We start from the raw sequence: 25,098 nt of genomic DNA on the forward strand, positions 1-25,098 counted from the left end.
CTGTTCTTCTGTAAATTCCCTCTCTGTATTTTTCTCCCACTTCTCTTTTAGGGCGTTACCTTATTTTTAAATCTCTTCTCTGATTGGTTATCGATGTCCGAAGACTCCCGAGGCAGGCGTCCCCCTCCTCAGGGCCGAGGATGTGTAACAAAAAGAAGGGCCTGCAATTGGTTAATTTGATTCTGGTCCCTCGTCCCAAACTATCATTTTTGTAACTTAAAGGTTAGCCAATCTAATTTTCTCAGGGGCCTCTGGTAATGTGACAAACTTAATACAGATGTTTTCACATCCGAGGATGCTAAAAGCTTCCCAGAAGGATAACCTGACCAGGTATAGGGGCAGATGACGAAACACCTTAATAAACGACATATTGTTGAAATCATGGCTAATTCCTCAATACATAGCAAGATATGCAAGTAGTGTCTAAAAAAACTGAAAAATTAAATAAATAAATTGAATCTACAAATTGAACATTATGACAGACAATGAAAAATAGTGAGTGGTTTATATCTGAATTACATTGTGAGTATTAACTTAATTCAGAATATTAACAATGCACACTACTGTGATACTACTTGCATATCTTATATTATACATATCTTCTTACCTACAGGATATTATATTTTATCTGTCACTGTTTTCAATTTACCACCATACAATTCCACGAATATCAATCAATTAACATTTTGTACTATTCAATTATCAGTTATCAATTTTTATCATTTATGATTTAATTCAATATTTTGTATAATTCTAAATTTGTTTGTATACTATTCCTTTTCAATTGTATGTTCCTCTAAATGTTGTTGTTATCTCTTTTGTTCTATAGCCCTGATGAAAACCTGAAACTTAGGTCGAAACGTCGGCATAAAATAAATTAATATGGTTTTGTTTATTTATGTTGTTCTTTGCTGACCGCACCCCCCGACAAACTTCTCCAATAATAATTCACATAATATTTACTGTTTTCTTAGATAACCATACTGGGCAGGTTACCCAGCACTCAGTGTTGTACAAACTACCAACAAACCTATAGAGTTAATAATTGAATCTTAAGCCTGGAAAAATTCTCCAAGTAATTAAAACACATAAAGCTCAAATATTTATCTGTCCACAGTAATAAAACAATGAAAACTGGAAACAAACGTGTAGATGCAGCACAAGCGTCCTTTGATTTGTGCCCAAAACCGACATCCAAAGGGTCGGCCGCAAATTCAAGCCAGTTTAGATAATAAGCCAATGCAAATAACCTTTCCACACGCTTGGGCACGCGCGAATTTGCCATTGTCTGACAAACTTAAATAGGCACTTTAGATATAGTCTGCAGATTGGAGTCCGAGAGAAATAGGTCTCCATTAGATTGGAAAGAAGATAGATAATATTCCTAGAAGAAAAATAAAACAAAAACATAAAAGATATATTTAATTTCTTTCTTCTAGGTGTAACTGAAGGGAGAGGTTGTGCCATCTGTGAAATAGGACTTGCAGCTATCGACCTCAAGAGCCCTAATCTAATTTTGAGTCAGTTCTCGGATGTTCCAACCTACAAGAAATTATTGACCAAAATCAACTTTTGGGACGCTGCAGAGGTAAATTCAAGTTTGTAAAAATGACTATGGTCTAAACTAAGGTAATTGTTCAGGATAAGAACCCTCAAAGACTTCATTGAAATTTTAACACAAAATTGTGCTATAATAACGTTGCAAAAGTGCACGACTTTCAAAACTTCTCCTCTATTTTGTAAATTTTTCAAAAATCTTTCTATCCTTTTTTTTGATAAAAGGTCCAGTTCAGTCAAAATAAATTAAATAGTAAATAAACTAAATATTATGAACCAACTTTCGCCCTACTTTACGAGGCTTCATCAAGGCTAAAATAATGCAAACAACTAAAATGATCTAACAAAGTAAGAGCATAATAAAAATGAAATAAAAGTAAACTAAAGCATGGCTAAAAATTATGTAAAATAAGCGAATGTACATAAAAATGAAATGAGTAAATAAAAGAAACTAATTTTATTTTCAGTTATTTATTTTCTTAAAAAAATTATATGAAAATGAACAAAGTAAATATTTTTTTTTATTTATTTTCTTTAATTTACTTATTTAGTTTTATATAAATTTTTAGCCAAATGCTTCGTAAAATCCTTGATGCTCCTTATTACGTCATAAATGAACTCATCCACAAAGACCTCAACATCTCTTTCGTTGCAGATTTGGCCCATATGTATCATTTCATTCCAAACTTAACCCATCCTAACTCATAGATCTTAATCCCTCATCCTCAAGAATCCCCTATAATCCTCCGAGGCAACTGAAAAGAAGATGACCACGAGATCTTCTAATTTAAATCAATGTTTACCAGATCATCAATTTGGATCCCGAACATCTCATTCCACTATCCATCAATCTTATCGTGTGGTGGACGTTTTCTCGTATTCTTTAGAGCGCGGAATGTACTGCGCAGGAGTCCTTTTTCGATGTAGAACAGGCTTTTGATCGAGTCTGGCACCTGGAACTGCTTTACAAACTCCGTAAATTCTTACCTCCTACATACTTTCTCACTATCCGTTCCTTTCTTACTGACAAATTATTTAAAGTAAACTACAATGGTTCCTATTCCCTCCTCTTCTTTCAGTCAGTGTTCATTAGGGTAGTATCCTCGGTCCCATTCTCTCACAGCCTAAAGAGCTGACATGACCTGACCAACCAATCCTAATACTATCCTCACCACGTATGCCGATGATACATGTGTGCTCGTAGTTAATAATAGTCCTTTGATTGCAACTAGTAGTAGATCTCCAGGATAGAACTAGAAGCAACTAGATTAGAAATCTCCAATCCCCATATCACAGCCTTCGAAGAATGGCGTCGTAATTAGAGGATTAAAATAAATCCCACCAAATCACCTTTACCCTACGTCGTAAACCTACTGACTACTCTACAGAATACTTCAATAATGTAGCCCTTACCCCTGTAGAACAGATCCGCTACCTTGGACTAACCTGGAATCCTTACACAAGACTGAAAAGACAGGAAACTGCACGTCGATTTCGACTATGACAGGACTTACTACTAGCAAACGGTCCAAACTTTCAATTCATTACAAAAGACTAAGATTTACATGACAATTTACGGAGTTGAACTTTGGGGCTTCACTGAACTTTTGAATTCTCATTCTCGTATCCAATCCTTACATCCAAAATCTTTCATAAAATCCTTAATTTGTCACAAATAAAATCATGCATAAAGTCCTTATATTGTAAAAATGTTTTTAGAGAGCTACCAATGGGTAGTTTCTCTACATGCTTGAACCATACCATTATGATATTATTATACCGTGAACCACTACGATCATCACATAAACACCGCATATTAATATCTGTACTATTTCTTGTAAATAATTTACTTATACATGTGTTGTAATATCCATAAATTTGTTATTAGAATCAATAAAGATTACAATTGAATCTTCTGATCCACTAAAAGCTAACGTCCTACGCCTAGCTTCCCTCGAAGGTGTTTAATAGGCCCAAAGAGATAAATTGGCGCAACTTGATAAACCAAAGTGAAAAAAAAAAAGTTTGAATTCTCCTCTTTAGGAAGTAGTAAGTAACAATATTCATTGTGGATGAGTACATTCTAGTGCTAATTTTGGACTGATCTTCCATCTCTTCTCCTTCCTAAGCCTTTTATTTTCTTTTGTCTGGCTCTACAGCAAGTACTTGTAGTCTCCTCCCCTTCATGGTCTTGGGCTAGTTCCCTACGGAGTGAAGTTTCCTTTTTGCACCTGTAGGAGTCGTTATTACCTTCACGACCATAGGCTCGTTCTACACGGAATGAAGTTTCTATGCTGCGAGGATTTGCTGCTAGCTGCTGTAAAAATCATCTTGTCATTTTATCTTCTTTCCAGCTACTTAACCTGCTGAACATGTATTGTCGAGGCCTTTTGTGGTAGAATACTTCACATCTTTAATTGAAGTCAGAACTTCAGTTGTAAACATTGTACACAATACACGAATAGTACACTACCATCTCGAGCCTAAAGCCTTTAGCTAACACTTAAACATCAAGGAAAGTAAACGATACAATAGTTCTAACAATTAATCCTCACAAAATATAAGCTACCTGAACCTCCGCTTTCCAGCAACCTTTTTCCCACTATTTGAGAACCTGTGGTTTTACTTTGGTTTACATTGTAAGCCTCCCGTTACAATTTTACTAACCGCTTGGTAAATTCTGATTGCAGTTACTGATGCCTGAAACCTTCTCAAATGCCAACCCATCGGAAATGTACAAGAAAGTGACTGAGACGTTCTCGGAAGTTCGAGTTACCACTGCTAAGAGAGTACAGTTTTCTGCTAAGAGTGGTCTTGACAGTATCAGACAGCTCATGCTTCCGGATGATTCTTCCCTAGAAGTCATTGTCTGCAAAAAGTAAGCTCCATACAACACAACTATATTTCATTAATTTATGTTTTTACCATTCAAATGAAATCATATAAGAAAGAACAGACGGTGAGTGAAGCAAAAAAGTGTACGCCATTTTGAAAATGGTTTCTGCAATTGACTGCACCAATTGAACAATGTATTTCTTCATAGGTACTATGCTCTTGCTGCAGCAGAAGCTCTTTTGAGGTACATAGAAGTAAAACATAATGTGCTCTTTTCGCCGAAAACACTGCGGGTAAGTTTTGAGAGTGCTAAAGATGTTGTCGCTATGGGTGAGTACTTGTCTTCATATTTTTCTTTAACATATTAATAATTCCAATTGACTACGCTATTTTCATCATGCTATAGATTTTGACACCTGCCAGAGATTGGAGCTGGTTTCCTCCAATGCCTGCGTCTTGTTTCCCGAACAGTACTCCTTGTTCGGGGTGCTCAACTTTACAAAGACAATCGGTGGGAAGCGGCGGCTCAGGTCGAACCTCGTCCAACCTTCAAGTTCTCTAGAACAGCTGGAGAAGAGACTGGGATCAGTGAGTGCTCTTGTTAACAACCAGGCAGCGCTTTCTTCATTACAGGTTAGTTTAGAATAGGTTTTGTGTAGCCTTGGAGGAAGGAGTATAATAGAGAGGGTACTCTTCCAGGGTTTGACGTCAGAAGGCGGGGTATATTCCTTTCGTAGGCGTGGCATCAGGTACTTCATATTTGACAGTTGGTAATTGAGAATTTCAACCACACCCCATATGCAAGAAAATGCTTGCCAGGGGGGGGTAAATAAAAAAAATTGAGAGTTACTCAAAGCCTACTCACATTTTGGCATTAATATTGTTTTTGTTTTTTTTTTAAATTACTACCAATTCTTAGTCACTTTTTTGTTGTTATAGAACATTAAATATTATAAAAATAATATTTAATGTTTTTACTTGTTTTTTCTTAAACTACTTTCTCTATTATATCAGAATAATTATTTATTTTTATCAAAGTTAATATTTTAATGATTTCCTCAAAAAGAAATTAATTTTTTATTTACTATTACTAGAAAACATATAAGAAAAATTGACCAATTTAAATCAATTTTATATTCACTCCTTACTTTTTAGAACAGAAAATATATCTTGTGATACATAATATTCACATTTAAATAAGTCAATAATAATAAACAGAACAGAGAAAGAAGCACGAATTTCTCGAGAACGGTCGAATGAATCTTCATTTTATATATATAGCAAATTATTAGAAATAACATTTACTACAACTTATATTCTTTTCACTTTTCCGATTAAATGAACAGTTTTACAAATAATTACATTAATGCGCGTAATCCCTATTAACTTCAACGTAAAGTTTCAGTCAAGGGGCGTGGCTTAATCCCCACACCTTAGTGTCATATTTGCTTAGAAGGAGAGTGGGACATAGCACCCCCCAGAGTGTGAGATATACTTTACTTTTTCTATATGAAGAGAGAAGACTTAAATGGCATATCAAGTTCAACTACGATCTACATACTATTATATACAACTTGTCTCCTAGAGTGTCGTTCGAATACTCTACTCACCTATCTATGTGTCATATAGAGTTTGTCACATAACAAAATAAATATATAGTAATAATAAATATAGTAATAATCAATTATCATAAAGTTTATATGATAGCTTATAGTGCTAAGTTGATCTAAAATTAAAAGTTTTAAAAATTAATGAAATTGAGACAAAATGGGGTGATTTGACTTGTAATTAATAACATAGGCAGAACAGCCCCTGCAAAACGTTTCTAAATATTTGGATATGAGGTGTACATTTGTATTTAAGATTATCCTTGAGATGGCCGAATTGGCCGAAACGTTGAATGTTGATACTATAGTGGTATTCATGACCTTTAGTTTAACATGTAAAAGTGTGTTAAATGGAGAAATATTTTCTTCTTTTACCATGTTAAAAGGATATAACATATAATATGGTTGAGAGTCTGTTACTAGGTCTGTTATATGGAGAATGACGTCACGCAACAGACCGGCTGAGTTTGTCACCGTTTTATTTGTTGTCATGTTAGATTACTTTTACATATTTTGTATTTTGATTGTGTTAGTATTGTTTCGGATGTTTTTGTAACTAATAAAGCAATTGACGACAATAATAATAATAATTTAATGACAGTTGTCAATTAGCTCATCTTAATTCTGTGGCTTAATCCTGACTCCTTAGTGTCATATTTGCTTAGAAGCAGAGTAGGGTTATAGACACCCCAGAGTGTAGCATATACTTTAGTTTATTTAAATGAAGATAGAAGACTTATATGATATACTACAACTACGATCTACATAATACTATATACAACTTGTCTCCTAGAGTGTCCTTCCATAACTTTGATCGACGTATGTAAATAGTTTTTAGTAGTAGATAGTTATATTAATATGCGAAATCCCTATTAACTTCTACGTAAAATTACCTTCAAGGGGTGAGGCCTCATCCCCACCCCTTAGCGACATTTTTGCTTTAGTGTAGCCATTGTACTCTGACCTAAAACTATGATATTTTCGAGCTTATTGACGACGTGTATTTAATTCTTTAACACTTTACAGTTAAGACAGACCACTAATTAATCTTTTTTCGCCTTCTTGTTTTTAGATTTGCCTACTCAAATTCACTAGCGTGGAACGGATCTTGTGGCTCTGTAGGAAGACTCCCAACTTCAGAAACGAGTCCAACACCTTCGAAACCCTAACGAATTATATTCTATTGCTTAAAGGATGCCTGGAGGGTATTCCTCATCTCAGAAAGGTTTTGGAAGACATCGATAATGATCACATCATCGACATAAGAAATGTTAGTGATATATGATTTTCATATTAGCTTCTAACCTGGCAAATTTAATTTATTTTAGAAGTGATTTGTATCCAAGTATGCTAGCAATAATTAATTATCACTGTAAACAATTTATTTTTACCAACAGTATGTTTATTAAAAGTTTCGAAAGCCATCCTTGCAGATCATTGTTCTCCAGGTCCAGGTAGGTGTCAGTTTCCTCAAGGGTCTCTCCATTGCAAGAGATTCTGAGATCTTCATTTCTTATTCCAACACACATAACCTTGCTTTTGGTGGCATTGATTTGAATACCACTCAGTTGTAGTTCTTCAGCATTATCTGCAACCAGAACCACATCATCTGCATATATCATTGCCTGTGCCAACACTGGTGTCATATTCCAGTACCCTATTATTAGTGCTATTGTATCCTTTCTAGAAACATGGTCGAAAGCCGCCAGTAAATTTAGAAAAGCTAGGTATACTGCTTTACCTCTATCCCATGCCTTCTCTACAATCATTCTCAGGAAGAATATATGATCCTGGTTCTGCCTACCGGGCCTAAAACCTTCCAGTTCCTCTTCCAGTTTCCTTAATCTTTGTTCCAGGATCACAGTGTATACTGTGCTGGTAATTATCGCACACACTTTGGCTCCTTATGGATTGGGATAATGATGTTGTTTTCCCAATCCATTGGTATCCTTTTGAGATCCCAAACCTTTTGTAAGAGTGTTTAGAGACACTTGACAAGTTCATGTCCCCCATATTTTATCAATTCGGGTGCAATCCCATCTGAACCAGCCGCTTTTCCCAGCTTTACTTTAGCCATGGCTCCCCTTCTGTGGAATCATCCATGTCTGGGATTTCTGGTTCAGCTCTTCTACCTCTTCTATGGCAATCTCGAAACACTGGACTCTTGGACTATAAACTGTCATTTACATTTTATGAAATGAAATGAAAAAATAACTTTATTCTGGGACATATGTCCCTTAAGAATAATTACATGGTTCATATAGTGAGATTTTTATCTGGCGAGCGTTTACAAATTTTCAGATAGTAGAATGAAATTACATTGGTATATTGGCTTTACTACTGTTTATAATGTTAATCAATACCTGCCTATTTATTTGATTACAAAGATGTGTTGGTTTGGTTATACAATAAATGAAGGAATAGGTGTTGTTTAAAGGAGAGAATGGATGAGGACTGGCGAATGGAGATGGGAAGAGAATTCCAGAGGGAGGTTGCACGTATGACGAAGGATTTCCTAAATAAAGAAGGAGGTTCTATAGGAGGGCATATATAAATCATTCGGATGGGATCTGGTGTTTAATGAGTGGATGGATGAACGAAGAGTGAGGAGATCTAGGGTATAGGTAGGTTTTTTGATGTTAAGAACTTGGAATAGAAAAACACCAAGGAGGTATTGGCTTCGGGCATACATTTATATGTAACATATTCTTTTTTGAACGATCCCCGTGGAACAAATTTGCTAGGATCATGGGCGTAGGCAGGATTTCGCCAAGGGGGAAGCAGGCCGTTAACAAAATACATACGTATTTATATGAATATATTCCATTTTGAAATTTTGAAACGTTGGGTAAAAGTAAGATATCTAATTGCCCATTCCAAGAAATATACTTCCCCTCCACCCCTCATTTTATTTCTAATTCATAAAATTCAATCTTTACTTTTTGAATGAAACGACTGAATTGAAATCGCTAGCAACACGATTTAATAAATAGCTCGCACAATGAAAATATAAGGCAGTTTTGCACTTATATCTGATTTTTTGGACCCCATCACCTTCCTAATCATAGCATGAAACCATATATCAAATAAGCTCATTATTTCCTTTCTTTTTTTTTCTTCTTGAGTCCCAAAAATCTGGAAGGAGCTGCATCTCTCATTGTTATTCCTTCGCCCATAGATAGGACTATCCTACTTATCTGCAACCAGAACCACATCATCTGCTTAAAACTATGCCTCTTTATGATTATCTATAAATGTTATTGGGTATGTTCTATCCTCTCACAGAACTCTTCGAGACCATCCTCACAATCCGTCTTCAATAAATCTCGCAGGAATAACTTTTTTTTTTCCGAACCCTCTAAAACAGAAATAAAAGTGAATTAGTAAGTGGATTACTGTGAAAAAGAAAAGTAATTCGTGTTGTGTCTTACCTTTTATTACCTTTGGTATTTCAGGAATAACTAAATATTCCTTCCATTACTTAAGATATCAGTAATTACTACACATGAAGTAACTTAGCTGATCTCTTGCTTCTTAGTTTGCAAGAAGTATAATTTAATGTTGATTTATCAATTTATTTTATAGTAAAAGTAAATCTTAACTGTTGTTGAGTTCGTCAATTTAGGAACTCCACGATGATACCTACGAACTGATGTTGAAGCACATCAAGAAGATGATTCGTGATGATGCTCGGTTGACCAAAGGTTATGCTTCGTCTTCCAGAGAGCGCTGCTATGCTATTAAAGAGGGATTCAACGATTTACTAGATGTAGCAAGAGCAACCTATTCGGAACTTATAGAGCATGTTTTAAGTATGTAACGAATAAATTTTATATATCATAGTTTATTATTAGATAATCGATATAATTTATATAACTGTAATATAATATTTGTAGAAATGGTGACAGAATTAGCTGAGGAGTATTGCCTTCCTCTGAAAATGACACAAACCCCTGATTTGGGCTTCCATGCCTCTTATGTTCTACCGAGGAAAATAGTGTTCAATAGAGATGATGTTCCTGATATATTCACAGAGGTAATTACAAACACGAATAATTGTTTTATTTTTCATTTTACATATCCTACAAAAAAAAAAAATAAAAATAACTTTTAATGATCTTTCAGGTGAAGACTAAAAACAGAACCGTACATTTGCTAACTGACGAGATGTTTAATTTGAACGTGAGAATAAACAGAGCTTTGGAAGAAATTCAACTTATTACTAACGTGTAAGTTAGGTAGTATAAAAATCAGTATATAATATACTAAAATACATATATCAGTATATATAGTTTTAGAAACTATATTTGTTAAAGTTACCCCATATAGACAATTTCTTTCTGATGGAAAGCTTTAAAGAGAACAAAAACAAAACAAGCTGGTTTAGAATATAAACATACATTTTGCTGATATAACAATAGAAAAAATAAAGTTATTCAAAATAAAACCTTTAAAAAAACTGTCCTTGAAGATAAAATAAAATAAAATGAAAGAATAAACAAAATTAATAAAATACTGTCAGACGAACTCCGATGGGTCGAAAATGAGATAGGTCCTGAAAGAAAATTATCTGCTCTGAAAGGTAAGAAAAGGCGATTTCATTGTTTGTGGGTCCACGTCTATACGACACTATAATAATTTACACAGAAAGGGTCTGGTGGTGATATCTGTGAACAACACAAAGACGACTGGGTCACTGATATTAAGCCGTAAATTGTTTTATTGTTGCTAGGCAAAATAATCCTTTCTGGCCGCTATTCTAGCATAGAAAAAATACGTTCCTCAAGGTAGTATTCTTGGTCCCATCCTCTACACCGTCTATACAGCTGACATTCCAACCAATCCTAACACTATCCTCACCACGTAAGCCGATGACACATGTGTGCTCGCTGTTAATAATAACCCATTTATTGTGTCCCAAAATCTCCAATCCCACATCACAGCCCTCGAAGATTGGTGTCGTAATAGGAGGATTAAGATAAATTCCAACAAATCCTATCAAATCACCTTTACCCTTCGTCGTAAACCTACTGACTGCCCTACAGTTTCATTTAATGATGTTACTCTTACCCCTGTCGAACAGATCCGCTACCTTAGACTACATTTGGACAAACGACTAGCCTGGAATCCTCACACCAGACTGAAAAGACAGGAAACTGCACGTCGATTTCGACTATTACAGCACTTACTAGACAAACGGTCTAAACTTCCAACACATTACAAAAGAATCATCTACATGACTGTAATAAGGCCAATCTGGACATATAGAATTGAGCTTTGGGGCTCCACAAAACCTTCAAATTCTTCCCGTATTCAATCGTTACAATCCAAAATCCTTCGTAAAATCCTCAATGCTCCTTACTTTGTCACAAATAAAATCATACATAAAGACCTTAATGTTCCCTATGTAACCGATCTAGCCCGAACCAGATATCGATATGCGATGTGGTCGCATTTAAGTAACTATTAATATACTATTTTTCTCAAGAGTCCAACAGTTTGATGATAGTTTTAAATCGTGTTGGAACACAGCTATAATAATCCTGTTCTATTATGAATCTATTGTTTAATTTATGGCCGAAATGGGGCTTTACAGCTTCCAATATCCTTAAACAGGATAACCTATTATTAGTACTTTGCTTGGTTTTTCTTAAACGAGGTAAACTGTTGCAGGGTAATCTATGATTTGGTAGAGTCCTTGAAGCAAGGTATGACTTACCTTTATAGGCTGTGTGACCGGGTTGCAGAACTGGACCTCCTGTCCTCGCTGGCGCAGGCGTCTTCAACTCCGGACTACGTCAGGCCGGTCTTCGGCAGTCAGATCAGTCTTGTCGGCGCTCGCCATCCCATCCTGGACCACCTCTGTCGGACCAAGCCGATACCTAACAACTTTGTGAGTTTATAAAAGGGTGATACAACCCCAGTGAAGTTAATACTGGATCTACACATTTGCTACTTGCCACAAATCCAAGACTTGTACAAATGCTTGGTAAACAAAGGAAGCAACAAACGTCACTATATCCACACGCTTGTTTTGTTCTTTAGAATTTTATCGGCTATTACAATCTAATCACTCTATTTACATTATCAAAAGAAACAAAATAAAGATAGACAAAATGAAAAGAAAATAGAAAATAATGTACAATGTAGGTTGTATATGATAAAAATCCATATAAATAGTACAATAACCTATGAATTCAACCTTCTTTCTAGAATTTTTATCAGAAACTTTTTAATTTAATTACCTAGACATATAATGGCTTCATAAATATATACATGTATGTGCTATGTTAATTAAAAAATAAACTGCTAAAGTCATTTGCTTAAGTTGTTAAATTTACAGAATGCCTCAAGAAGCAGCAACTTCACCATCGTCACTGGTCCTAATATGAGCGGGAAAACTGTTTACGTATTAACAGTACCATTAATTCAGATCATGGCTCAGGTATGTTGCTATGTTTTTATCCATTGGTATCAGGAATGGTTTAATATAAATAATGTAGATTACTGATAATGAACTATTGAATGCTAAAAAGTTTATAATTGGAGAAAAAGAAAATTTAATCACAAAAAAAATAACATTTATAGATTTAATAAAATAAATAACTTCTAATGGGAAAAAAGTTAATTTAAGAAAAATAAATTATAACAGGATGTCCTGCAGCCGACTGGGCTTCAATCTTCGGGATGAGGTTGAGTTTACCAAATTTTAAGTCACTGCTCCTTTAACAGGCAATAACTGGGAGTATATTTTTATGAACCGTTTTTTTTTTTATGTAGTTTTCTATTGATTCCATCTTATATTTGAAACAATTCTCAGGCGACTGCTGATGTACGGCTGTGAAGTCTGGGGAGCGGCATCCTTTACGAAAAGGAAAAAATTACAATATTTACAAAACAAAGTCCTACGAATCGCAGTGGATACTCCTTGGTTCATAAGAAATAGCCAATTGCATCGGGAATTACAAATGGAGCCAATAGAGGATTACATAAAAAAACGATTCATAAAGTTCCACTCCCAGTTGCCGGCAGTTAAAGGTGCAGTAACCTACAACTTGAGAAACCCAACCACAACCCGAAGACTGAAGCCCAGGCTGCTGTAGGACATTCTGTTATAAATTCTATATTTATTAATTCTATTATTCATAATCCTTCTATTTTACTTATTATTATTATTTATTTTTATTTTTTCTCTTCTCTTGTATTTTTTCCTTCAAATTAACTTTTTTTTTTTTTTACCATTACAGGACAATTGTTTGTTTTTATAGGTCTGCAAATGCCATTATTCTTTGTTATTAATTTTACTTTTCTCTTTTATTAAGAAGCATTATTTTATCTAAATTTCTTTTAATTATAACATTGTATATAGTTAGGGGTGCCTTTTGTACGAGACTATACCCCGCTCCCCTCCATTGTAACGATTATATCAACCGTGTAAGGCCCACCAGATCGATCTGGTGTTAAATAAATAAATTATTCCATCAGTATTTCTGGATGCAATTGGCCAATTCTTACACACCCAGGGGCGTCTCTTGCGATTCTCAGGAGTTTATTTTGATATTATTATCATTTTTTTCTTTTTGTAAGGATGCCATTGCATTTTGCAGGTCGGATGTTATGTTCCCGCTGACAAAGCGGAACTCAGAGTCACAGATCATATTTACGTAAGAAAAGGAACTGGAGATAACATGCAAAGCAGGCTTTCATCTCACGGATCAGAGGTAAGTGTCTGTGTAGTAAGCTGAATCAATGAGTTGTATTTGAACCGTATCGATTCTATTATATACATAAATCAACAATCTCCTCATTCTAGCCTATATTTCATTCCTCCTACCTTCCAAGATTGAAGTCACTCATAATATGAATGAACACACAATATTGAAGCTTTTTGAGATTTCAAACTAAACCCGAACCATATAAATTAATCCTCACTATTTTGAAAAAAAAAATTAAATGCAAATAATGGCAAATTATTTTGGTTGTTTTGTTTAGATGAAAGAATTATCTTATACATTGAAGACACTTACCGAGAGGAGCCTCATAATTCTGGATGAGTTATGTACAAGTACGTATTTAGATGGCTTTGACATTATCATATCATCTTTGTTCGACTAAAACTTTAGATAAACTGAAGCTAATCGATTTATTTACGTACAATTAAATAATACATTTTATAAAAACACAAATTTAAAACTTTAGTTTAAAAAAAGTTTGTTGAAAAACTTAGTTAAAAATTAAAAACAGCAAAAATAAAAACTTTTAATTTATTAGGAGTTTATATTTTTATTGTTGAATTGGTCCATTAGCCTACATTGTAATAAAGTATTTTAGTGAATAGATAAATCAATTATGAGGTTGTCTTCTTGATAATGGCCTGAAGCCCGAAACGTTAATAAACAAACTAAGAAACGAGTTAATAAAATTTGTTGAGAGTACAGGATCAAAAGAATTTGTGTTTTTATTATAGTTAACTACTCTGAAACAATTAATGAAAATGTATATGAGTATATATGTATATGAGATAAAATAATGCATTTATTTTGAATTTTTTTGTTGACTTTATTTATTTTATTCACAAATGTGAATAATGTTTTGGAAAAAAACCAAAAAAAAACCGATCTCTTAAAGGCATGAGGGTTAATGCTCAATGATAGATCTCCATTAAAATTGAAATTTGAAAATCAATTTAGGAGGTCCTATCCCAGCTCCTTCTTAAACGTCGTCTCGTATCAGGTAATTCTCGTATTGATAGTCCATGAATTAGAGAGTTAGTGTGTATTTGAAGTGTGTCCTGAAACCGTTTAAATTGCGATTTGATGGTTGTTTGTACGTAGGGAGTTCGTAAGTATTTGTGTAAGTTCTCGTTACTGATGTAGGGGAGGGGGGCGCTACTGACCAGTCTTAGTAATTTTTACTGAAATTATTGCAGTTTCAGTAAGTTAGTTTTTTTTTTATTGCATATCCGAAAATTTGTGCTCCGTAACTCCAAATTGGTCTGAGAAGGTAAGTATAAATATTTAGTTTTTCCGAAATTGATAATTTTGATCGTTTATTTAAAATATGAAATAATAATTAAAGTTGGAAGTTTAGCTTTAATATTGTTATTTTGATGTGGGGAGGTTCATGTAAGTCGTTTCTCCAATGTCAATCCAAGGTATTTTACTGTATCTGTTCGGGTTAAACTTCGTTCGATAGGAAAACAGGAGGATATTGACTACGATGAAGCGTAAAAGTTATTTGCACTAATACACCGAGGTGTTATAGGAAAGTGTTGTGTCGCCATGATTGGCTGAAACGGCTGTATCGTCAGCGTATGTAGCCGTGAGAGTTCGCTCCATTGTGGGTATATGGGAGATATACAACGTGTATAATAAAGGCGCTAGTATAGAACCTTGCAAAACTCCAGCTTCTGCTGTGAAATATGAGGAGAGTAATGAGTCCTGTCGAATCCGGAAGTATTTCTCTTCTAAATAAGACTGTAGGATTAGATAATTTAAAATTTAATTTGGAGATTTCAAATCAAATTGGAATTCAATGGCTCCTAAAATAGCATTGTAGTGTTTCTGAACATAATTGAACTCCAAACCCTGCATCGGTGAAAATAACGGTGAATCGATTCCAATCAGCATAAGAATGTAAAAATTCTTAATAATTTAGGTTCATATTAATGTAAGAGTTATGTTATTATCAAAGGAGGGTGAACTGAATAGTTCTTCCATCATAACTTTCTTTTATTTTACTTTACTTTATCCATTACGACGTTTCGGGGCCATCGCCACATCATCAGACACTCTAAAAAAGACATTTTAATGAATTATTACAATTCAATGATTAAGTTTGTCTCCTTGAAAATGGGCCGAAACGTTGGGAGTTTTAATAGAAAAAGTCGAGAGTAAAATTGGATCATTGTAGTTTGTGCTAATATTGACATTTTTTTTTTCCTACACTAGTGAGGAATCAAACAGAAAATAAGTTTACATATAAAACCAGAATCTATTTGAGATATGAAATTTATTTTTCTGGGAGCACAGTAGCCACGGGGTAAAGCGCGTCCAAGGATCCAAGTTCGAATCCAGCTGGGCAGAAAATTGTTTCCTGTTAACGCTGTAGCCGTGAGTCAACTCCTGTGGGTTCTGGAGTCCTCCTGGAGTCCACCCAGCCTCTTAAATTGGGTAAAAATCTTACGGCCGAGCGTGATTCTGACCAAATCAGCTCCTTGCACAACCGTTGGTATAGTAACAGTACTTCTTTTCAAAGTACTGAACTCCTGACTCTCATTGAGTTGTAGCGGTGCAAATTTTAATTTTTAATATATATTTTTCTAATTTTGATTACAGGCTGTTCTTGTCAAAAAGGAATCTGTTTAGCGTGGGCCTTTTCTGAAGAGTTTCTCAAAACTCCATGTTTCACTTACCTCACTACGCATTACCACTACCTTTGTAACCTGTCCAAGGTGTACAGAAATGTCAAAAAGTAGGTATTATAATTATATATATCTTTACTATTTTTGAATTTGTCTTTACTATTCTTTGGCGCTACAGATCGATGTAGTACTAGGTCTCTTTAATACGTTTTCTCCAGAAAACTTTATCTTGTACCATCACCCATCAACTGTGAGTGTTCTGGAGGTTCTCCCCATCCCGGAATATAGCATCCTCCCATCTTCCCCTTCCTCTTGTCCGGTAGAGCCTTCCATCTATTTTATTATCTATTTATTGTAATAGTAAATTAAATGTAATTCGCCTTAATATTTAACATCCAAATATTAGCTATCTAATAATATACACTGTTGAGCCCAAACGTTTGGTTTCTTTTTAAGTTAATTTTTTCATTTACTTTCCAAGTGATATGAATCAGAATAACATATTATTTATAGGGAAAAATGATTTTAATGATGGAAAAAATTATGATTTATATTTATGTTATCAAAATCATAAAAAAAAAAAAAAAAATCGAATTACTGACGATTTTAACAATTTTGAAATTTTTGCTCAAAAATGGCAGCTTTAGCACTAGCAACCCTACCTTAATGGAGGCATATTATATTACGAAATACAATAAAATATTTTTCAGCTTTTCGAGCTCATATTGTTTCAGTTACTTAGGACTACATCTCGACAAAAGACTGACATGGAATCCTCATACAAGACTGAAAAGACAGGAAACTGCTCGTCGAATTCGACTATTATAAAATTTACTAGACACACGGTCTAAATTGCCAATCCATTACAAAAGACTGATCTACATGACTATTATAAGGCCTATCTGAACATACAGAATCAAATCCTTACAGTCCAAAATCCTTCGTAAAATCCTTAACGCTCCTTAATTTGTCACGAATCAAGTAATCCATCATGACCTCAATGTCCCATATGTTGCCGATTTGGTCAAAACCAGATACCATTCCTTCCATGGAAAACTTCCCAATCACCCAATCCTCTTGTTTCTAACCTGGCTTTTCCTTCATTACCTAATAATCCTAGGCGACTGAAAAGAAGATGGCCTCGGGATCTTCTCCTCTAGAAATGTTATTGGAATTCTATCAATGAGCAGATTCTCCATATGTTTGTATCATGTCACTATCTCACCTACAGCAAATTTACTTGTTGTATATATATTGTACAGTTGTAAATAACAATTAATAAATGATTAAAAAAAAATTGTTTCAAAACACTTCCAGGATATTATTCAGTAATTAAAGAAATCGAATTTTTTTTTTTTTTTTTAAATAATTTATTTATTGATATTTACAACTGTATACACATATATACAACAAGTAAATTTGCTGGTGACATAGTGACATGATAAAAACATGTGGAGAATATACCCACTGATAGAACTCCAATAACATTTCTAGAGGAGAAGATCGAGGCCATCTTCTTTTCAGACGCCTAGGAGGATTATTAGGTAATGAAGGAGAAGCCAGGTTAGAAACAAGTGGATTTGGGTGGTTGAGAAGTTTATTATGGAAGGAACGGTATCTGGTTCTGGCCAAATCGGCAACATATGGAATATTGAGGTCCTGATGGATGACTTGATTTGTGACAAAGTAAGGAGCATTAAGGATTTTACGAAGGATTTTGGACTGTAAGGATTGGATTCTGGAGGAATTTGATGGTTTAGTGGAGCCCCAAGGCTCAACTCAGTATGTCCAGATAAAATCGAATTTAAAAATTTGTTTTGTAGTTCGTTCAAAGCACTGCCCAAAAAATGAACAGCTTACATTTACTTCCAAATCGAACTAGCTGACTAGTTTTTAGATATATAGATGTGCTTTTAAAATTAGGCTACTAGACTAGAAATCGCACCCATTTCTATGGGATATCACGTTTTAAAACAAACTATGTCATTGTTAATAATAATAATTGTCATGGAAACACATAAAAGGGAGCTGCCTAGCCTTTGCAGATGATTTAGCCCTCCTAGTGGAAACAGAGGAAGAGGCAATTAGTCAGATAAATACCCTGAAAGAAATAGCGGATAAAGCAGTTCTACAAGTATCCTACGAAAAGACAGAATTTAGGACTACGGAAACAAACTACCGCAAAAAAGTAATGGAGACGAAATATGGACGGATAAGAGTGACAAAGAAATTTAAATATCTGGGATGTTTAACCAACTCGTTTTTATTCTGGCTTCTTCTTCACTACCTAATAATCCTCCTAGACGTCTGAAAAGGAGATGGCCTCGAGATCTTCTCCTTTAGAAATGTTCTTTGAGTTCTATCAATGGGTAGATTCTCCACATGTTTTTATCATGTCATAATATCACTTACAGCAAATTTACTTGATGTGTATATATGTATAAAGTTGTAAATATCAATAAATAAATTATTAAAAAAAAAAATATCTGGGAGAGATTGTATGCAATAACGGTCTGGAGAGATAGAGCATAAAGGAGAAAATCATCAAGTTGAAAAGGCTAAGCTTCACAACAGGCAATATTTACAATAAGAAGAACCTATCGTCTAACGCAAAAATAAAACATTACAACACGGTCATAAAACCAGTAATTTTATACGGAATGGAGACGGAACATGTTTCTCTAGCCTGGAAAAATTACTGAAAATAGAGAGAAGGATCTTGAGGAGAATGTATGGGCCCAAGAAGGCTACAGGTTAAGACCCAAGCAGGAAATCTACAAGGAGATAAATGACCTGAAAACCGAAATAAGAATCAAAAGACTGAGATTCTACGGGCACATGATGAGAATGGACCAAAGCTGTCTAAACAAGAAACTCTTTACAGAATCCGTGAATATAAGAGCGTAGGAGGATATGTGAAGCAAATGAAATAGGAAACAAATGAATTGAAAATAACTAACAAGGACTGTCTAGATAGGGAACGGTACGGAAAAATATTGAAATAAATAAATATTCTTGCGGCAAATAAAGAAAAACGGAAGGGTACTGCGTAGTCGGAAGAGAGGAAGCAAAGGCACGCTGAAATGATAAGAAGATACTGGGAGAGAAGAAGAGAGAAAGTTAGAAGGAAAATGATATTCTCGTAGTCTTGAAAGGCCGTTCCGTGAAAAAAAGAAATACTTGAGATGAGTTTTATTCACTTTATGGTATAATATTTTTTAAAGTTGTTGCAGCTGGATAGTAATAACCGGTTGACTTTGGAATATAATTGGATAAAGATAATTTGAAAACTTTTGGAGTTTCAGAACATTCGTGATGATATTATTCAATGATCCGATATGTATCAACATCAGAATGAGGGAGATCTTGGATAGATATAAGGAATTCATCAAGTATAAAGAAAGACCTTTCGTTAATAAGAGAATAGGACCAAGATACACTTAACCTAAACAACCCACCCAGGTAGACGAGTAGTGGCCAAGGTCAGAAAGAAGAGAAGAAACAGGAAGAACAAGCTCCATAAAAACCTTTAATAGCGTATCAACTATCTTCAGCAAGTAAAATGGTAATCTCTCTTTCAAGTCTATGTTATCCCATTCAAAATCAATAATCAAATTTTATTTTAAATACGAAGGGAATATCATTCTGAAGGAGAATATCATTTTCCTTCTAACTTTCTCTCTTCTTCTCTCCCAGTATCTTCTTATCATTTCAGCGTGCCTTTGCTTCCTCTCTTCCGACCACGCAGTACCCTTCCGTTTTTCTTTATTTGCCGCAAGAATATTTATTTATTTCAATATTTTTCCGTACTGTTCCCTATCTAGACAGTCCTTGTTAGTTATTTTCAATTTATTTGTTTCCTATTTCATTTGCTTCACATATCCTCCTAATGAATTAAACATTTACTGGATTCTTAACAACAGTATCTATTTATATTAATTTTGATACATAACAAAACCACCGTTGGTTATAGAATTTGTTTTCTCTATAGCTTTCAAATGGAGGCCATTGAAAAAACGCCGAACCCTGGAGAATCATCCTGGGATCTGACTTTCACCTTCAGGCTCCTTCCGGGAAAGACTCGAATGACCGATTATGCACTTCGCCTAATGATGGCTTCAGCACTTCCAGACGAAGTGAAGAAACACGCTTGGGCAGTGGCGAAGGACATACTTCACAGAAGAGAAACCAGCTTACCTGTCTGTGTAGTGGTAAGAACTATTTCATTTAGAACAATGCAAGGTGAAGCTTTATTCATTTTCTTTACAAGATAAAATCATCATTATAATAATCTTGTTCCAGGATGAACCAGAGGCTGTAAAGGAACTGGCCAGAATCGAAAAAGTTGAAAACTTCATGTCTAACCTCAAAACCTTGTGTATGACAGACAAGTTTACGCCGAAGATATTCCGAAGTTTGCAGAAGATGATCCGAGAAGAAATTCTACCCGAAATGGTAAGTGACGATGAAATTAGTTTCGCAGGAACCGAAGAAACTCCTTCAACTTCAGAAGAACACGGCACAGGTGCAGTTGAAGCGCAGAATGTTGTTGATGATGCTGTCAATGAGTTCTTGAAAGGCGAGCAAGAGGATCAGGTAATTGAAAGAAGCGATGAATTCATCAGCGTGACACAGGGTTCAAGAAGAGGGGAAGAATCTCAAGAACGAAGTAACTTTAACCCAGTAGAAAATATGAATGAGGATATGAACTATTCGTCAAAAGAAGGACCCGAAAACTTTAATGGTCCGAACGAGATCAACTTATTCTCGAATCTTGAACAGGAAGAGAATGAAGATTTGATTTATTCACGACATGACGAACTAAGATATTCAACAACTACAAACGATGTTAGGTCTGTCCCAAATGAAGAAAATATTGAGTCTGCCAACAAAGAAGATGATACTATCTTATTTTCTAAAATGGAGGAACTGAAAGGTTTACAAAATCCGAACAATGTTCCAATAGAAGATGAGGTTGATTATGGAGAAGATTACGAAGAAGGAAATGATAACATTCCATATTCAGGAAGGAGCGAACTACAAACTTTTATGGATCTAAACGATAGACCCTTTTCGAATGAAGATCAGATTGAACTAGACGAACAAGAAGAAAACTATGGCATCGAATGTTCAGAAAGGCAACATAGTCTACAGTATTCGATAATTAATTACAGTCCGACTAATGGTCGAGTTTCAGATGAACGTATGAATGAAGCTGAACGTATGAATGAAGCTGAACTTATGAATGAAGCTGAACGTATGAATGAAGCTGAACGAATGAATGAAGCTGCGCATTACTCAGGTATGGAAGTAACTGGAGTATCGCGTAATATCGTAAAATTTAAAACATCATCACAAGAACTTCCAAAAATATTCACTATTGAAGACCTTGACGATTCTGAAGATGAAGACGAGTTCAAAACTTGTGATGATTCTACTGGCACAAATAATAGTAATTCTTCTTCATCTTCCGAAGGTTCTTATTATATTAATTGTAATTTACCAACGATGTAAGTTTTTCATTTCAAGACAATTAGTAAATTTATTTTATTTTTTATGCTATGCTGGGTTTAGAAGTTCTATTGTGATGTTTCTAATAATTATTCGACCTGCTGTTGGAGATTGTATTGTGAACTAGTACTCTCAGAGTTTTAAAAATAAATTTTATTCATTAAACACTTTCTTTTTGAGGCTAGTATTGTAAACATAAAGTATATTAATTATTTTTTATATATGCTTGTTTGGGAGTGGTTTTCTTTATTCTTGATTTAAAACAATTTTGATCCTTTTTTTCCTCTCATCTTTTATTCTTTAAAATTTCTCCAACGTTTGGCCCTCAGGCCATTCTCAAGGATACCACCTAAAAAAAATTTTTTTTATTTTTATATAACAATTACATTATTTCCTTCAACTGCATACTGATTTCTTTGGCCCTACCTTCAATATTGATGACATTTCTTTTTTAAATCCTAAAATTGCAGGCTAATTGCCCTTGTCAAATCTTTAAAATAAAGGCCTGAGGGCAGAAACGTTGGAGAAATTTTAAGGAATAAAAGTTGAGAGGAAAAAAGGATCAACATTTTTTTAAATTAAGAATAAAGAATAAAGAATACATTTCACAGAGAGTAAATCTAATTAAGACAACATATAATTGGAAAAGAGGACTAAGGCAATACATGAATTACAAAATATAACTCATGGTGTTAAGTCCACAACATGTCGTTTTCTAATTTGTGAGGTTATTAGATGAAAAGACATTTTAATTGGATTAAAGTCCCAAGGGCACCATCTACTGACACAAGAAACAAAAGAAAGCGCCATCTAGAAAGAACAGGGGGAACAATATGGGGCAAATCCTTTACAGTTTCTGCAAACATTGTCGGGACTTAGTTACTAGCTTTAGGGCAAGGTAAGTACGCAGCTTTGAGTGTGGCAATGTGAGCCACCAGCCTGGAAACACTCCATTTGCAACCTAACATCACATATCAGGTGACCCATCCCATATGTGGCCCAAGTAAAAGAAACAAGCATGCATTTTCATCTACTGAATGGTAACTCTTTATCATCTAATCTCATCAGCAACAGAGATTACTTCCCAATTATCTAAATTAAAAATAACTTAACTATCATTAATATTTATTAAATGAATCAAAAATTTGTATTCTTTTTTTTCTCAACACTTTTATTTTTTAACAGTCCAACGTTTCGGCCATTTTAGCTATCCTCAAAGACATCTCAATATTTAACAGCTTATATTATATCTTCATTTTTAACACTTATAACAACAACATTATTCACCAATAATTTATAACCTCCCAACAAACAAATGGTTTGTTATATGGTAGTGTATTTGTTGTGGATAATCCTATATAAGAAAAATTAAATATTAATGATTTAAATTTTTTTTTTAATTATTTATTTAATGTAATTTACAACTGTACAAAATAATACAATAGGTAAATATATAGTATATTACATATACACTTGAAAATCTTGGGAAGGAACCACCCATTGGTGGTACTTCAAACATTAATTTAAATTAGAAGGTCCCGTGGCCATCTTCTTTTCAGACGCCTCGGAGGATTATCAGGGATTGTTAAGGATGAAAGATTAAGAATTAATGGGTTAGGATGGTTAAGGAGTTTGGAATGAAAAGACGCATATCTGTTTTGGGTCAAATCTGCAACGAATGGGATGTTAAGGTCTTTGTGAATGAGTTTATTTGTGACGTAATAAGGAGCATCAAGGATTTTACGTAGGATTTTGGATTGTAACGATTGGATGCCGGAAGAATTTGATGGTTTAGTGGAGCCCCAGAGCTCAATTCCATATGTCCAAATTGGTCTGATTATTGTAGTGTATACTAATTTTTTGTAGTGAATGGGAAGTTTAGAGCGTTTGTCAAGTAAGTGTTGTAGCTATCGGAATCTACGAGCAGTTTCTTGTCGTTTCAGTCTTGTGTGTGGATTCCAAGTAAGTCTCTTGTCAAGATGGAGTCCTAAGTATCGAATCTGTTCAACAGGGATTAGTGGTGAATTTAGAAAGGATACTGTAGGACAGGAAGGCAGAGGTTTACGACGGAGAGTAAAGGTGATCTGGTGGGATTTGTCAGGATTTATTTTGATTCTCCAGTTTTTACACCATTCTTCAATAGATGTTATGTGTGCCTGTAGCGTTTGTGATGCATTAGTTGGGTCGTTGTTTACAGAAAGTATACAAGTGTCATCAGCGTGTGTTGTTAGGACTGTGTTAGGGTGGGTTGGGATGTCAGCTGTATAAACCGTATAAATAATGGGACCTAAGATACTATACCTTGAGGAACACCGGCGGACTGAGAAAAGAGAGATGAGTAAGTTAGGTTATGATTTCTATCAGTGAGGTATTAGCGGATTATAAGGAAATATGTTGGGGGTAGGAATTGACGAAGTTTATAGAGCAGACCTGGATGCCAGACTCGATTTAAAATTAAAAAAAAAATAGATAACTAAAGTTAAGCTTGGTAAGCTTATTAATAATAAATATGACTCTCTAATAATTGACTTTTTGAATAGGCTTTTAACTTATAATAAAGGAAATGACCTGGGCAGAATAGCCTGCAAAAGTAACTTTAAATTAATGTGAGGAAGAAATTATAATTGAAGGTATGTTATATTATTGGTGAATAATGTTGTTGTTATAAGTGTTAAAAATGAAGATATAATATAAGCTGCTAAATATTTAGATGTCCTTGAGGATGGCTAAAATGGGCGAAACGTTGGACTGTTGAAAAATAAAAGTGTTGAGACAAAAAGGATACAAATTTTTTATTTATTTAATAAATAATTACCTTGTCTCAAGAAATTGAAATAATATAATTAACGTTAATATATTCTCTGGCTTACCACTCTCTCTCTACAGTCTATTTTATTTATTTCAATATATTCCATAACTTTCTGTTGTTTTTTAACCCATTCTCCAATGGAGTATCTAAAATTTAATTCGGGTATGACTCCCCCTTCAATAGAGCTTCCAGGAATGCCTGGTCAAAACACATGGTCCTATATAAAACTATATATAGTTGAACAATAATAGTAAAAAGTTTTTTCTGACCGAACCAGCCTATTCCACGCCTGGTTATCTTGGGCTACTGCTTTCCATTTTGTTTCTTACTCTTCAGCATCTTTGTTGAATTTCATCGAAGTTGAATTATTGAACTATTGAAATGAAATTATAGCCGCGGAGCCGAGAGCGTTGAGC

The 25,098-nt window shown here is 34.4% G+C and overlaps 1 protein-coding gene across 1 annotated transcript in view; it reads left to right on the forward strand.

The window, feature by feature from the left end:
* The window catches only part of LOC106686470 (uncharacterized), a 38,779-nt gene extending 16,814 nt beyond the window's left edge, over positions 1-21,965 (forward strand). The window contains exons 7-21 of the mRNA XM_067047699.1: positions 1,440-1,588; positions 4,248-4,435; positions 4,601-4,722; positions 4,799-5,025; positions 7,072-7,269; positions 9,625-9,811; positions 9,896-10,035; positions 10,125-10,228; positions 11,673-11,892; positions 12,343-12,444; positions 13,607-13,720; positions 13,992-14,064; positions 16,337-16,472; positions 20,354-20,573; positions 20,665-21,965. Coding sequence (XP_066903800.1) covers positions 1,440-1,588; positions 4,248-4,435; positions 4,601-4,722; positions 4,799-5,025; positions 7,072-7,269; positions 9,625-9,811; positions 9,896-10,035; positions 10,125-10,228; positions 11,673-11,892; positions 12,343-12,444; positions 13,607-13,720; positions 13,992-14,064; positions 16,337-16,472; positions 20,354-20,573; positions 20,665-21,876 — 3,392 coding nt within the window. The 3' untranslated portion in view covers positions 21,877-21,965. The remainder of the gene's footprint in view (positions 1-1,439; positions 1,589-4,247; positions 4,436-4,600; positions 4,723-4,798; positions 5,026-7,071; positions 7,270-9,624; positions 9,812-9,895; positions 10,036-10,124; positions 10,229-11,672; positions 11,893-12,342; positions 12,445-13,606; positions 13,721-13,991; positions 14,065-16,336; positions 16,473-20,353; positions 20,574-20,664) is intronic.
* The last annotated feature ends 3,133 nt before the right edge of the window (positions 21,966-25,098 follow it).

Source organism: Halyomorpha halys, unplaced genomic scaffold, assembly GCF_000696795.3.
Source record: "Halyomorpha halys isolate HHAL.00 unplaced genomic scaffold, Hhal_1.1 Scaffold826.1, whole genome shotgun sequence".
NCBI lineage: Eukaryota > Metazoa > Arthropoda > Insecta > Hemiptera > Pentatomidae > Halyomorpha > Halyomorpha halys.